This window comes from Geotrypetes seraphini, chromosome 1 (genome assembly GCF_902459505.1).
Source record: "Geotrypetes seraphini chromosome 1, aGeoSer1.1, whole genome shotgun sequence".
NCBI classification, from domain to species: domain Eukaryota; kingdom Metazoa; phylum Chordata; class Amphibia; order Gymnophiona; family Dermophiidae; genus Geotrypetes; species Geotrypetes seraphini.
The window spans coordinates 93526776-93539611 of record NC_047084.1 but is presented as its reverse complement, the minus strand read 5'-3'; the positions used below and the strand labels follow the sequence as shown (position 1 = coordinate 93539611).

The 12836-nt window shown below is 52.1% G+C and overlaps 1 protein-coding gene across 2 annotated transcripts in view; it reads right to left on the bottom strand.

The window, feature by feature from the left end:
• ATP5F1A (ATP synthase F1 subunit alpha) overlaps positions 1 to 12836 on the bottom strand; it is an 85867-nt gene that overhangs the window by 67357 nt on the left and 5674 nt on the right. For both annotated transcript variants that reach the window (XM_033935157.1, XM_033935147.1), the window contains exon 3: positions 4098 to 4267. In XM_033935157.1, coding sequence (XP_033791048.1) covers positions 4098 to 4267 — 170 coding nt within the window. The remainder of the gene's footprint in view (positions 1 to 4097; positions 4268 to 12836) is intronic.

Genomic DNA, 12836 nt, shown 5'->3' with positions numbered 1-12836 from the left:
GAACCCCAGAAGATGTAGGAGAGAGATGGTATGATGAGTGGCTTGTAGCACAAGCGGAGACGTAGGTGCTTTCACCAACCAATCGTCCAAGTAGGGAAACACCTGGAGGTTGTGAGACCTGAGGAAGGCCGCCGCCACAATGAGGCATTTGGTGAACACCCTGGGTGATGAAGCGAGGCCAAAAGGTAGCACTTTGTACTGATAATGGCGATGGTGCACCTGGAATCGCAGGTAGCGACATGAGGTTGGATTGATTGGGATGTGAGTGTAGGCCTCCTTGAGGTCCAGGGAACATAGCCAGTCGTTCTGAGAGAGATGAGGGTAAAGCGTGGCAAGGGATAGCATTCTGAACTTCTCCTTGACTAGACACTTGTTGAGGTCCCTGAGATCGAGAATGGGACCTAGGTCTCCTGTCTTCTTTGGAACTAGAAAGTAACGGGAGTAGAATCCCCGGCCTCTTTGTTCCAGAGGTACTTCTTCGATGGCATTGAGGAGAAGGAGGGATTGGACCTCCCGCAGGAGGAGGGGGGTTTGAGTTGAAAGAGAAGCAGACTCTACGGGAGGATTGTCTGGTGGAAGAGTCTGGAAGTTGAGAGAGTAGCCGTGGCGGATGATGTTGAGGACCCACTGGTCCGATGTGATGACCTCCCAACGGCTGATGAAGATGTGGAGCCTGCCTCCGATTGGCTGAGGAAGAGGCAATGAGGGTGGAAGACTGGCTAAGCCCTGGAGAGAGGAGTCAAAAGGGCTGAGAAGGTTTGGCAGGAGGAAGAGGCTTGGCAGGTTGATTAGACTGGGCACGAGCCTGGGTGTGTTGGTGTTGGCGGGCCCGCCTAGGTTGCTGTGAAGGTGGGTTGAGCGGCCTGGCGGAGAACCTGCGTTGATATGAGGTCTGTGGTCTGTAAGGACGAGCAGGAGGAGCCTTTTTCTTTGGTTTAATGAGAGTATCCCATCTGGTCTCATGGGCGGAGAGTTTCTGTGTGGTGGTATCCAGGGACTCTCCGAATAATTCGTCTCCCAGACATGGGGCGTTGGCTAGTCGGTCTTGATGGTTGACGTCCAGATCAGAGACCCTGAGCCAGGCCAGGCGGCGCATAGCCACAGCGATGGCAGATGCACGGGAAGTGAGCTCAAAGGAGTCATAGATAGAGCGCACCATAAATTTTCTCAGTTGAAGCAGGCTGGAGATGTGCTGCTGGAAAAGTGGAACCTTGTGCTCCGGCATGTACTTTTGCATGGCGGAGAGTTGCATTACCAGATGTTTCAGGTAGAATGAAAAATGGAACGAGTAGTTGTTTGCCCTGTTGGCAAGCATGGCATTCTGGTAGAGCCGCTTGCCAAACTTGTCCATAGTTTTGCCCTCTCTGCCAGGAGGGGTGGAGGCATAAACACTGGAGCCCTGAGTCTTTTTTAAAGTGGACTCTACCAGGAGAGACTCATGAGGCAGTTGGGGTTTATCAAATCCTGGGATTGGTATAACCCTATAGAGGCTGTCCAATTTACGGGGGGCCCCAGGGACAGTCAGCGGGTTCTCCCAATTTTTATAAAAAGTTTCCCGTAGGATATCATGCACGGGCAACTTTAGGAACTCTTTGGGAGGTTGATCAAAATCCAATGCCTCCAGGAAAGCTTGTGACTTCTTAGAGTCAGATTCCAGTGGCAAAGATAAGGCCCCCGACAACTCCCTGAGGAATTTAGAGAAGGAAGATTGTTCAGGTTTAGATGTGGTATCGGGTGCCGAAGGCTCTTCGTCCGACGACGATGCATCCTCCTCGGTACCGGGAGGGGATTCTTCCCATAGGTCCGGGTCTCTGACATCGGTGTGTGCGTGTCGAGAGACCGGAGTGGAAGGCTCGGTATGGTGAGTTTTAGACAAAGACTTGCCTGAGCGTACCGAGACGTTACCGGGTGATGAAGACCTGTGTCTGTCTCGGTCCCGGGAAGTACGGTGCCGGTCAGGGTCGTGGGAAGACCGGTGCCCTGCTCGGTCCCGAGGAGGATCGGTCGTCGTCAAGGCGATAGTCTCGGCATGGGAATGGAGATGTGGTGCCGAGAGAATGGGCATGGAGGAGTCCATAGGTACCGATGGAGTGGATACCGGTTGGACGGTGTGGGGCTCGGGCCGGTCTGGTACCGAGAGCAGCGGTGCCAAGATAGAGGGTAAGAGCTGCTGAAGTTGCTGGTGGAGTTGTTCCTGCAACTTGTCCTGGAGGATGGCCGCGATGCGGTCATCCAGGGGAGGCACCGGAACCACTTTTTTCTTCTTTGGTTCCATGGGTGCCGCTCTACACTCCGGCGATGAGGAGGCCGATGACGAGGCCCTCACCGATATCGGAGTGGAGCGTTTTTTGGTTCGGCGTGGAGCCGAAAGGACTGGTGTCGTCCCCGAGGTGGGAGGGCGCTCAAGGGTGGAAGGCTTCTTAGCCGGCTTACCTGGCGCCGGAGGCGCCGATGTCGTCTCAGGCGTCGTCGAAGTGGTCGGTGCCGATTTCGACGGTGCCGCAGATGAAGAGGTCGAATCCATAGTCGGGCCGGTGCCGAAAAGTAGATTTTGTTGGATTTGACGATTCTTCAAAGTGCGTTTTTTAAGAGTGGCACAGCGGGTGCAGGAGTCCGCCCGATGCTCCGGTCCCAAGCACTGCAAGCACCAGTTGTGTGGGTCAGTGAGGGAGATCGGGCGTGCACACCGCTGGCACTTCTTGAAACCGGGCTGCGGGGGCATGAATGGGAACACGGCCTCCGCAAAATCAAACCCCGAGGCCTGGATCGTGACCACAGGCCCCGCCGGGGCAGGAACGAAAAATAAAGCAAAAAGAAAGATTTTTTTTTTTTGTAAATTGAAAGAAAAAAGCACCCGAAGGTGAATAAACCGAAAAAATAACGCGAGCGGGAAGGCAAAAGGAGGATTTCAACGACGTTGAAAAACACACGTCTTCTTCGCTCCGCGGAAACGAAGAAACTGGGGACCACGCACTCTTCCGTCGGGCGGGAAGGCACTCGCGCACGCGCGGTGCGGCCAACTAGAACTTTCTAGTAAAAAGGTCCGTACCGAGGGCTCCGTCGGTGACGTCACCCATGCGTAAAGAATATGCTGCCTGCTTGTCCTGGGATAACACCTTCTAAACACACAAAATAATGGCAGTAATCAATGCCATTTTCATTAACAGAAAATCACAGAAAGGAAGGTAGTGGTGGGAGAACTAGGTGAAAAGGCTGGTTATATTCTTGTAGCCCATCTATACTGACTTTCAGAAAACCTGCAAGGCGAGGATTCTCAGGACTCTGGAAACGAATGTCATCACATCTGAATGGTTTATAGTTTATTATTTCTATTTCGCCTTATACCAAAGCAGATTACATCAAACATACATACTGTAATTAAAAACAAATATATACACACAACAGATGATGTAAGAACAAATCAGTCCTGAAAGCAAGTAACTTAAATAGATGCTTTCATCAAGCAGAAACGGCGCTTTAACAGTTTCTTAATAGTGTGCACATCTGCCTGATATTTAAGAATTGATGGCAGCTTGTTCCTGTGGTCTTGTGAGGTTGCTGCAAGAACTCACGGTAGCCAATCAGCTAGCGACTCTGCATGAGGCAGGAAGATCACTCCTGCTCATTGCTGGACCTCCAAGTATTTGAAAGGTACATGGGGGGGAGACGGGAGGGAGGCAAAAGTTGTCAGTCGGCCAGGAAAGGAGGGATCTCTCCTGTCCTGGCCAACCGTGAAACCACGGGAAGTTGCAAGGTTGGGCTCTGCATAGGGCAGGAGCACAGGAAGATCATTCCTGCCCCGGTTCACCACTGGACCACCAGGGAATTGAAAGGTATGTGGGAAAGGCAGGAGGGAAGTGAAAGCTTTTTGAGTCAGTTGCGACAGGAGATGGGAAGCATTCTTCCTGTTCCAGCAAACCAGGTGTTACGGCAGGCACGGTGGAAGCCTGCAACAGGTCCAGGAGGGAGGGCAGGTGGGCACTGACCTAAATATAAGCCAAGACCCCCATTTTGAGGGATATTTTTGGTCCAACAATTTCAGCTTATATTTGAGTATATATGGTAAACTGGCTTGAGTTCCAAACATTTCATTTTACCTTTAGCCCTGAAGAAAATTCCACCATCTCTTCAGCTTGAACATTCCTGAGACCATAAACCCGAGCAATTCCATCGCCAATAGATAGCACACGCCCTGTCTCTTCTAAGCTAGCAGAGGTGTCAGCACCCAGGATACGTTCCTCAAGAATAGAGGATACTTCTGCAGTGCCTAAAAAATATATATATAAACATTAGAATTCATATGACCTTTAAATCAATCTTAGTTTGCATTTTATGCCTTCCTTTGGAAAGATGTGATGAGGAACAAGAGATCTGGGAGTCTTCCTTTTCAGTCCTTGGACTTTCAAACATTCAACCAGTACCAGGTCTGCTTGATGTCATTAGGAAAAGAGGAGGGCATAATGGACAAAAATGGTTAGTGAGGGCTCCGGCATCCACATTTAAGATCATATGTATTTACAGTGTGTTTAAAAAATTATGAAGAGACTTGCCCACTTGTTAAAACCAATTGGTACCATGCAGGAGATAATATATATACTCTGCTATTAAGCAGAGAAATTTTGTCTAAACAATGTATTAAAAAAATTCATGGTCATCTCATATATGAGGTTGAAAAAACTGAGTACCTCCCAACCCTGCCAAACAGGAAGTTGAATCAGAAGGACCAATGTGTGTGCTCTGGAGTAGGAAGCAGGCAATCTAGGAGAATCACTACACTGCCGTGGCTCTAAAAGCACAGTTACTTACCGTAACAGGTGTTATCCAGGGACAGCAGGCATATATTCTCACATGTGGGGTGACGTCATCTACGGAGCCCCAGCGCGGACAGCTTTTCAAGCAAACTTGATTGAAGTTTCAAGTTTGCACACTGCACCACGCATGTGCTAGCCTTCTTGCCCACTAGAGGGCGCTTCCCCACCTCGTGGTCCTCAGTTCCATATCAAGCAAGATAAAAGCCATCCCCGGGGAGGAGGGCGGGTTGTGAGAATATATGCCTGCTGTCCCTGGATAACACCTGTTACGGTAAGTAACTGTGCTTTATCCCAGGACAAGCAGGCATGATATTCTCACATGTGGGTGACCTCCAAGCCAACCAAAAACGGGCAGGAGGGAGGATGGCAATTTAGGAAAACAGATTACGTAACACCGACTGGCCAAACCGGCCGTCGCTTCTGGACAAAGTGTCCAGACAGTAATGGGAGGTGAACGTATGAACCGAAGACCAAGTGGCAGCTTTACAAATCTTTTCCATAGGCGTGGATCGGAGGAAAGCAACCGAAGCTGCCATCGCTCGGACCTTATGCCCCGTGACTCGACCCGAAAGCGGGAGATCAGCCTGAGCGTAGCAAAAGGAAATACAAGCAGCTAACCAGTTTGACAAGGTGCGCTTTGAGACCGGGTGTCCTAAACGATTAGGGTCAAAGGACAAAAACAATTGAGGAACCTTCCGATAAGACTTGGAACGTTGGAGATAAAAAGCCAACGCCCTCTTACAGTCAAGCGTATGAAGCGCCGCCTCACCAGGATGCGAGTGGGGCTTCGGAAAAAATACTGGAAGGACAATGGACTGATTGAGGTGGAAATCAGACACAACCTTAGGCAAAAATTTAGGATGGGTGCGAAGAACCACCTTATCATGATGAAACACCGTGAAAGGAGGATCCGCCACCAAGGCCTGCAGCTCACTAATCCGACGAGCGGACGTGAGCGTAATCAAAAAGACCACTTTCCAAATGAGAAACTTAAGATGAGACTTGTCGATAGGCTCAAAAGGAGGCTTCATCAGCTGAGCCAAGACTACATTAAGATCCCACACCACCGGAGGAGGTTTCAGAGGAGGATGGACATTCACGAAACCCTTCATGAAACGAGCAACCAGAGGATGAAGAGAGAGAAAACGACCCTCGAGGTGCCGATGGAAAGCGGCAATGGCACTGAGATGCACCCGAATGGAAGTCGTCTTCAGGCCTGACTCAGACAGATGCAATAAATAGTCCAGAACCGAAGACACAGGAACCGAACTTGGTTCCAGACGATGCAAAGAGCACCAGGACGTAAATCTGGTCCACTTTTGGGCATAACAGCGCCGAGTCGAGATCTTGCGCGAGGCCTCCAAAATCTCCCTCACGGCCTGAGACACCGGAATCGAAGTCAGGGGGAGAGGAACCAAGCAGTCAGATGTAAAGACTGAAGATTGGGATGTAACAGCGAACCCCGACTCTGAGACAGCAGAGAGGGAAAGACCGGCAGAAGTAGAGGTTCTCTGACACTTAGCTGAAGAAGCAGGGAGAACCAGTGCTGTCTGGGCCAACGAGGCGCAATGAGGATCATAGAGGCTCCGGTCGATCTGAGATGAACCAGCGTTCTCAAAATCAGCGGAAAAGGAGGGAACGCATAAAGGAACTTCCCTTCCCAGTCGAGAAGGAAGGCATCTGCCTTGAGACGGTCCTGGGAGTACATCCGAGAACAATAGAGGGGCAGTTTGTGAGTCTCCGGGGAGGCAAACAGATCCACCTGAGGAGTCCCCCAGCGGTCGAAGACTTCGCGCAGGACCCGGGAGTTCAGAGACCACTCGTGCGGCTGGAGAAGCCGACTGAGTTTGTCTGTCAGCCGGTTCTGCTCTCCCTGAATGTAAACTGCACGCAGGAATATGTTCTGGGAGACCGCACATTCCCAAAGACGAAGAGACTCCTGGCACAGAGGCCAAGAGCCCGTACCCCCTTGTTTGTTGACATAGTACATTGCCACTTGGTTGTCGGTCCGCACGAGCACCACCTGATCGTGCAGCAGGTGGACAAAAGCTCGCGCAGCCAGAAAAATGGCGCGAAGCTCCAGCACATTGATGTGGCACCGACGGTCCTCGGCAGACCACAGACCCTGCGTCCGTAGACCGTCCAGATGAGCCCCCCACGCGTACTCTGAGGAGTCCGTGGTCAGGACCTTGCTGTAAGGTGGAATGAGAAACAGCAAACTCCCGGAAAGATTGGAAGAGTTGGTCCACCAACGGAGGAGCGATCGACTCAAAGAAGGAGTCACCGATATCGGGGAAGACACTGGATCTCGATCCTGCCGCCACTGAGAGGCCAGAGTCCACTGAGCGAGCCTCAGATGCAGGCGGGCGAAGGGTGTGACGTGAACCGTCGACGCCATGTGACCCAGCAGAATCATCATGTGCTGGGCTGACACCACCGATTGCTTCCGACAGTGGCGACTCCACCGAAGCAGGGCCTCCCGCCGGAGAGGGGGGAGGAAAGCGCGGAGGCGAACCGTGTCCAGCACGGCCCCAATAAACTGGAGAGACTGCGCTGGGCACAACTGAGACTTGGGAAAGTTCACCTCGAACCCCAGGCCTTGCAGTAAACTGATAGTCTGTTGGGTCGCTAAGATAACCCCCTCCCTGGACGGTGCCTTGATCAACCAATCGTCCAGGTAGGGAAAGACCTGCAGCCCCCGAGAGCGCAGGGCTGCCGCAACCACCACCATACACTTGGTGAACACTCGAGGGGACGACGCCAGACCAAAGGGAAGAACCCAATACTGCAGGTGCAAATCTCCCACTTGGAACCGCAAGAACTTGCGGAAAACGGGATGCACCGGAACATGGGTGTACGCTTCCTTCAAGTCCAGGGAGCACATCCAATCCCCTGCTTCCAGAAGTGGATACAAAACCGGAAGCGATAACATACGGAACTTCTCCCGGACCAGGCACTTGTTGAGCCTCCGAAGGTCCAAAATGGGGCGCAAGTCCCCTGTCTTTTTCGGGACCAGAAAGTAGTGGGAGTAAAACCCCCGCCCCCTCTGATCCGGCGGCACCAGCTCTACGGCGCGGAGGCTCAACAAGGCTCTGGCCTCGATCAGGAGAAGGGACAACTGACTCCGCGACTGCGGCCAAGCTCTGGGTGGCATGTCCGGAGGCTGCACGGAGAAGTTGAGCGAATAGCCCTCTGAGATGGTCCGGAGCACCCAAACGTCGGACGTGATCCCAGACCACGCCCCGGTAAATGCGCTGAGGCGACCCCCGATGGGGAGGGGGTTCAGCGAAATCGCGGAGGGGGCCCGCCCCCAACCGCACACCCCGTCAAAAAGACGGCGCGGGCTTGGCCGCTCCCTGCGTGGCGGGTTTAGAAGGGCCACCCCTGCCCTACTGGGGAGGGCGCCGTGGTGGTGGTCTAGAGAAGGCCGGCGTAGACTTCTGAGGATACCTCCTCGGGGGCTGCCGGAAGGGACGCTGCGGAGTGGGCTTAGGCTTCGGACGCACCAAAGAGGCCAGGGAGCGTTCCTGTTCAGAAAGCCTCTTGGTCGCCGCATCCAATGAGTCGTCAAACAGTTCCGCCCTGACGCAAGGCAAGTTAGCCAAGCGCTCTTGTAAATTTGAATCCATCTCGAGGGTACGAAGCCACGCCAGCCGGCGCATGGCCACCGCACAGGCAGATACCTTCGAGGCAAGTTCAAACGCGTCGTAAACTGCGTGGAACAAGTAGAGGCGCAGCTGGGAAAGATTAGAGCTGAAGGTGGCAAACCTGTCTCTATGGGACTCCGGTATCACCTCACGAAAAGAAGGGAGGTCCTTCACCATCGTACGCAAGAATGACGAGTACGAAAAGGCGTAATTCAGCACCCTCGTCGCCATGAGAGAGTTGGCATAAAGGCGACGGCCGAATTTGTCCAGGGTCCGGCCCTCCCTACCCGGAGGGACCGCTGCCGACACCCTGGAAGGCTGCGATTTCTTAAGTGCCGACTCTACCAGAAGGGAATTGTGAGAGAGCTGCCCCTTCTCGAACCCCTTGATGGGAAGGGTGCGATATTTAGACTCCATTTTGGAGGGCACCACTGCGACCGTCAAAGGAGCCTCGAGATTCCTAAGGAAGGTCTGATGGAGGACCTTGTTGATGGGAAGGCGAGGGGATTCCCGCGGGGGAGCAGGAAGATCCTGCTCCTCTAAAAACTCCTTGGTGTAAGTGGATCCCTCCAACAAGTCCACACCCAAAGCCACCGCCATATCCTGCACAAATCTCGTGAAGGATGAAGGTCTAGCAGGAGGAGAGGGTGACCGAGACTTCCCTGCCGAGCCGAAGGGAGAGGCCTCGTGAGAGTACCTCGGCTCCCTCCCCGATCCCAAGGAGGCACAATCCTGTGACCTCGAGGGGGTTGGAGACCGAGGTTGTCGAAAGGAACCCTTGGGGGATCCCCCCGGGGTGCGGGGCACCGAAGCTCGTCCCTTCGGCCTCGGCGAGGACGCTCGGGAACTCTCCCTGGTAGGAGACCTGAACAAGTTGGGATTATCGACCCGCAGGTCCCGTACCTTCAAGGTATCGACCCCGGTAGGCGATGAGCGACCGCGCCGCCGAGGCGAGGCCCGAGACCGCTTGGCCCTCCTCGCACGGTGCCTCGCCCGAGGCTTGGCCGAAGGTGATGAACCTCGCGAGGACTCCGAGGACGACGACGAGAGCCGCCGCACCCGGCGCACCTTGTCTCGTGGGCGCACGCTACGCTCCGGCTGCCCCCTCGAAGCCGAGTCCGAGGGCAATGCCGAGGTCGAGGCCGTGGGTGCCTCGGGAGCCGAAGCCCCGGTACCCGAGGCCGAGGTCGCCAACTGCGGGGGCATCGAGGCCGAAGCCTGCTGCAGGTGCTCAATAGCCCCGGTGAGCTCCGAGACGATTAACGCCCGAAGCAATTCCTGGAACCCCGGGATCGACATCCCCTGGGGCAGCACCTGCCGACGCTCCTCAGAGGGCGACCTCGGTCTCGAGTATTCCCTCGGGGCGATGGACTTGGGCATCCTGGGCTGAGCGGAGGTGGACCCTCCCGCCGTCGAAGAGCCCGAGGACGGCTTTTTAGATGATCCTGGAGCTGAGGAGGGAAGTGGAGACTTACCCGAGGCCTTGGATGCAGCAACCGGCTTAGATGTCATTGAGGGACGAGGCGAAGCCGAGGGTCCTGTCGAGGCCGAGGTCGAGGTCAAGGCCGGGCCCGAAGCCGAACTCGAGGCCTTCCCAGGCGGGGACTCGATGGAAAAAAGCTCCGCCATGCGGGCCTTACGGCGCGTGAGTGCCCGCTTCTGAAAGGTGGCACACTTGTCACACGCGTCTGTCGGGTGCTGGGGCCCCAAGCACCGTAAACAGCAGCGATGAGGGTCTGTTATTGAAAGTAATCGGTCACAACGACCGCACTTTTTAAACCCCGTAATAGGCCGGGACATGGGCCTACAACGTGGCCGGGAATGAACGAGGTTCCCGGGCCGTGGCTACCGGGAGCCCCCGGAGCGACGGAAAAGAAATATTTAATTTAACTTTTTTTTTTTTTTTTTTGGAAAAACGAAAAACAAAGAAAGAAAGAAGATCTACACGCAGCGACCGCGTCGAAAAACGTCCACAGCCGCGGCGACAGAAGGCAATTAGTAGCACAAAAATATCCACAGGGCTTCTGGCTCCGCGGATGAAATAGAACTGAGGACCACGAGGTGGGGATGTGCCCTCTAGTGGGCAAGAAGGCTAGCACATGCGTGGTGCAGTGTGCAAACTTGAAACTTCAATCAAGTTTGCTTGAAAAGCTGTCCGCGCTGGGGCTCCGTAGATGACGTCACCCCACATGTGAGAATATCATGCCTGCTTGTCCTGGGATAATAAACATTCAACTAGTACCAGGTCTGCTTGATGTCATTAGGAAAAGAGGAGGGCATAATGGACAAAAATGGTTAGTGAGGGCTCCGGCATCCACATTTAAGATCATATGTATTTACAGTGTGTTTAAAAAATTATGAAGAGACTTGCCCACTTGTTAAAACCAATTGGTACCATGCAGGAGATAATATATATACTCTGCTATTAAGCAGAGAAATTTTGTCTAAACAATGTATTAAAAAAATTCATGGTCATCTCATATATGAGGTTGAAAAAACTGAGTACCTCCCAACCCTGCCAAACAGGAAGTTGAATCAGAAGGACCAATGTGTGTGCTCTGGAGTAGGAAGCAGGCAATCTAGGAGAATCACTACACTGCCGTGGCTCTAAATAAAAGATACTCTGGAAGCTACGCAGCAAGGGGGATTGGGAGTTGAAATGTTGATATCAATAGGGAGGGAGCAATTTTGGACCCTAAAGTGGGAGAGAGATGCTAGCTCAGAGGGAGAGAGGGAACCTTGACTTATACTAGTCACATCATTTTTTATTTTTGGTCACAAAGCTGCCCTCAAACTATTCATGTTATCTACTTGTAGTCAAGTACAGTACTCACCCGATATTCCCAGGGGTTCTGTTCCAGGAACCCCTGCGAATGTTGAAAAACCGCAAATATGATTTTTAGCAGGGGAGACAGGAGAGGGCAGCCGGAGTGCCGGCGAGTGAAGGAAATCACTCACGGTTTGCTCCGACCACCTCTTCCTGTACTAAAGTCAAAGCAGCTCCTGATTGGTGAGGAACGACTTTAGTACAGGAAGAGGTGGTCGGAGTATACCGTGAATGATTTCCTTCACTCACCGGCGCTCCGGCTGCCCTCTCCTGCCTCTCCGACTGCTCTCTCCTGCCCAGTCATTCGCGGTCAGAAAATACCGCAAATGACCGGGACCGCGAATCACGAAGGAGCACTGTATATGCATTAAGTCAAACCCCTCTCATTTGAGGGCCAGGGCAGTAAGCTGCACTACCTGTTAGCTCAGTAGTTTTACGCTTGATTTTCTAGCACTAATCTTACTTCTAATGCAGGAAAAAGATTAGTGTGGGAAAATCAATATAAAAGCTACTGTTGCGGAAAAGAATTGCTCCCGATATCTAACATAAACAACAACTCCCCCCCCCCCCCCAAACCAAGTACTAACATCTAGCATAGGTTTTTACTCTCTGTAGCACTTCACCACAAATCACCAAATGATCCAAGAGGTGAATAGCCTTCTCCCCGTTCCAACCAGTTTTTTCCCTCCCCATTCCTGCGGGTTACCCACAGGTAACCGTCACCGTGTCATTCTCTATAGTAGATATCCTGCATACAGGATGGTTGGATAGGCTGGCGTGAGCTAGGCTGGCAACTTCAGCATTTGGAACCAAGACAATACCAAGTAGACGTTACCCAGAAATATCAAAGAAGAGACAAGTTAATTTAATCATGTTTTTTTAATGGATATAACTAATGGGCAGACTGGATGGACCATTCAGGTCTTTATCTGCCGTCATTTACTATATTACTGTGTCTTCCAGAACCTAAAGCTAGTGTTCAAATCCTTGTACAACATGGCGCCGGGCTATATGATGGCTAAGCTTCCTCCGTATGCTCCCAGGATGAAATACGCCTCAAAACGTCCCCTGGTTGTGCTCTTCGACTTCAAACCACCAAACAACGTTCCCATTCCCACTTCATACTGAGCTACTGGAATCAACTGCCCCCACAAATCAGATCCCTTGAATGTCTCCTCAACTTTAGGAAAACAATAAAAATACCTCTTCACCTAACCCCTGCCCTTGACCAATGGATCACAAAGAAATGAATATTGGTACTAGGAAACTTGTATTGTAAAATCTTGAACTGTAACGATGGTAAATCCAACCTGTAAACAGTCTAAGTGTGTCAATTAGGATAAAATTTGTACTGGAAAATTTGCACTGTAAGGATAATTATGGCAAATTGTGACTAGTAAACTATATATTATGTATATTAGTAAGAGACCCTAGTATGTGTTAAATTAGGATAATAACTTGTAATGTAAACTTGTACTGAAATTATGGCTAATCCAGTGCGAATCATAACCTGTTAACTGTATACTATGTGTATTTAACCTGTAATTCATT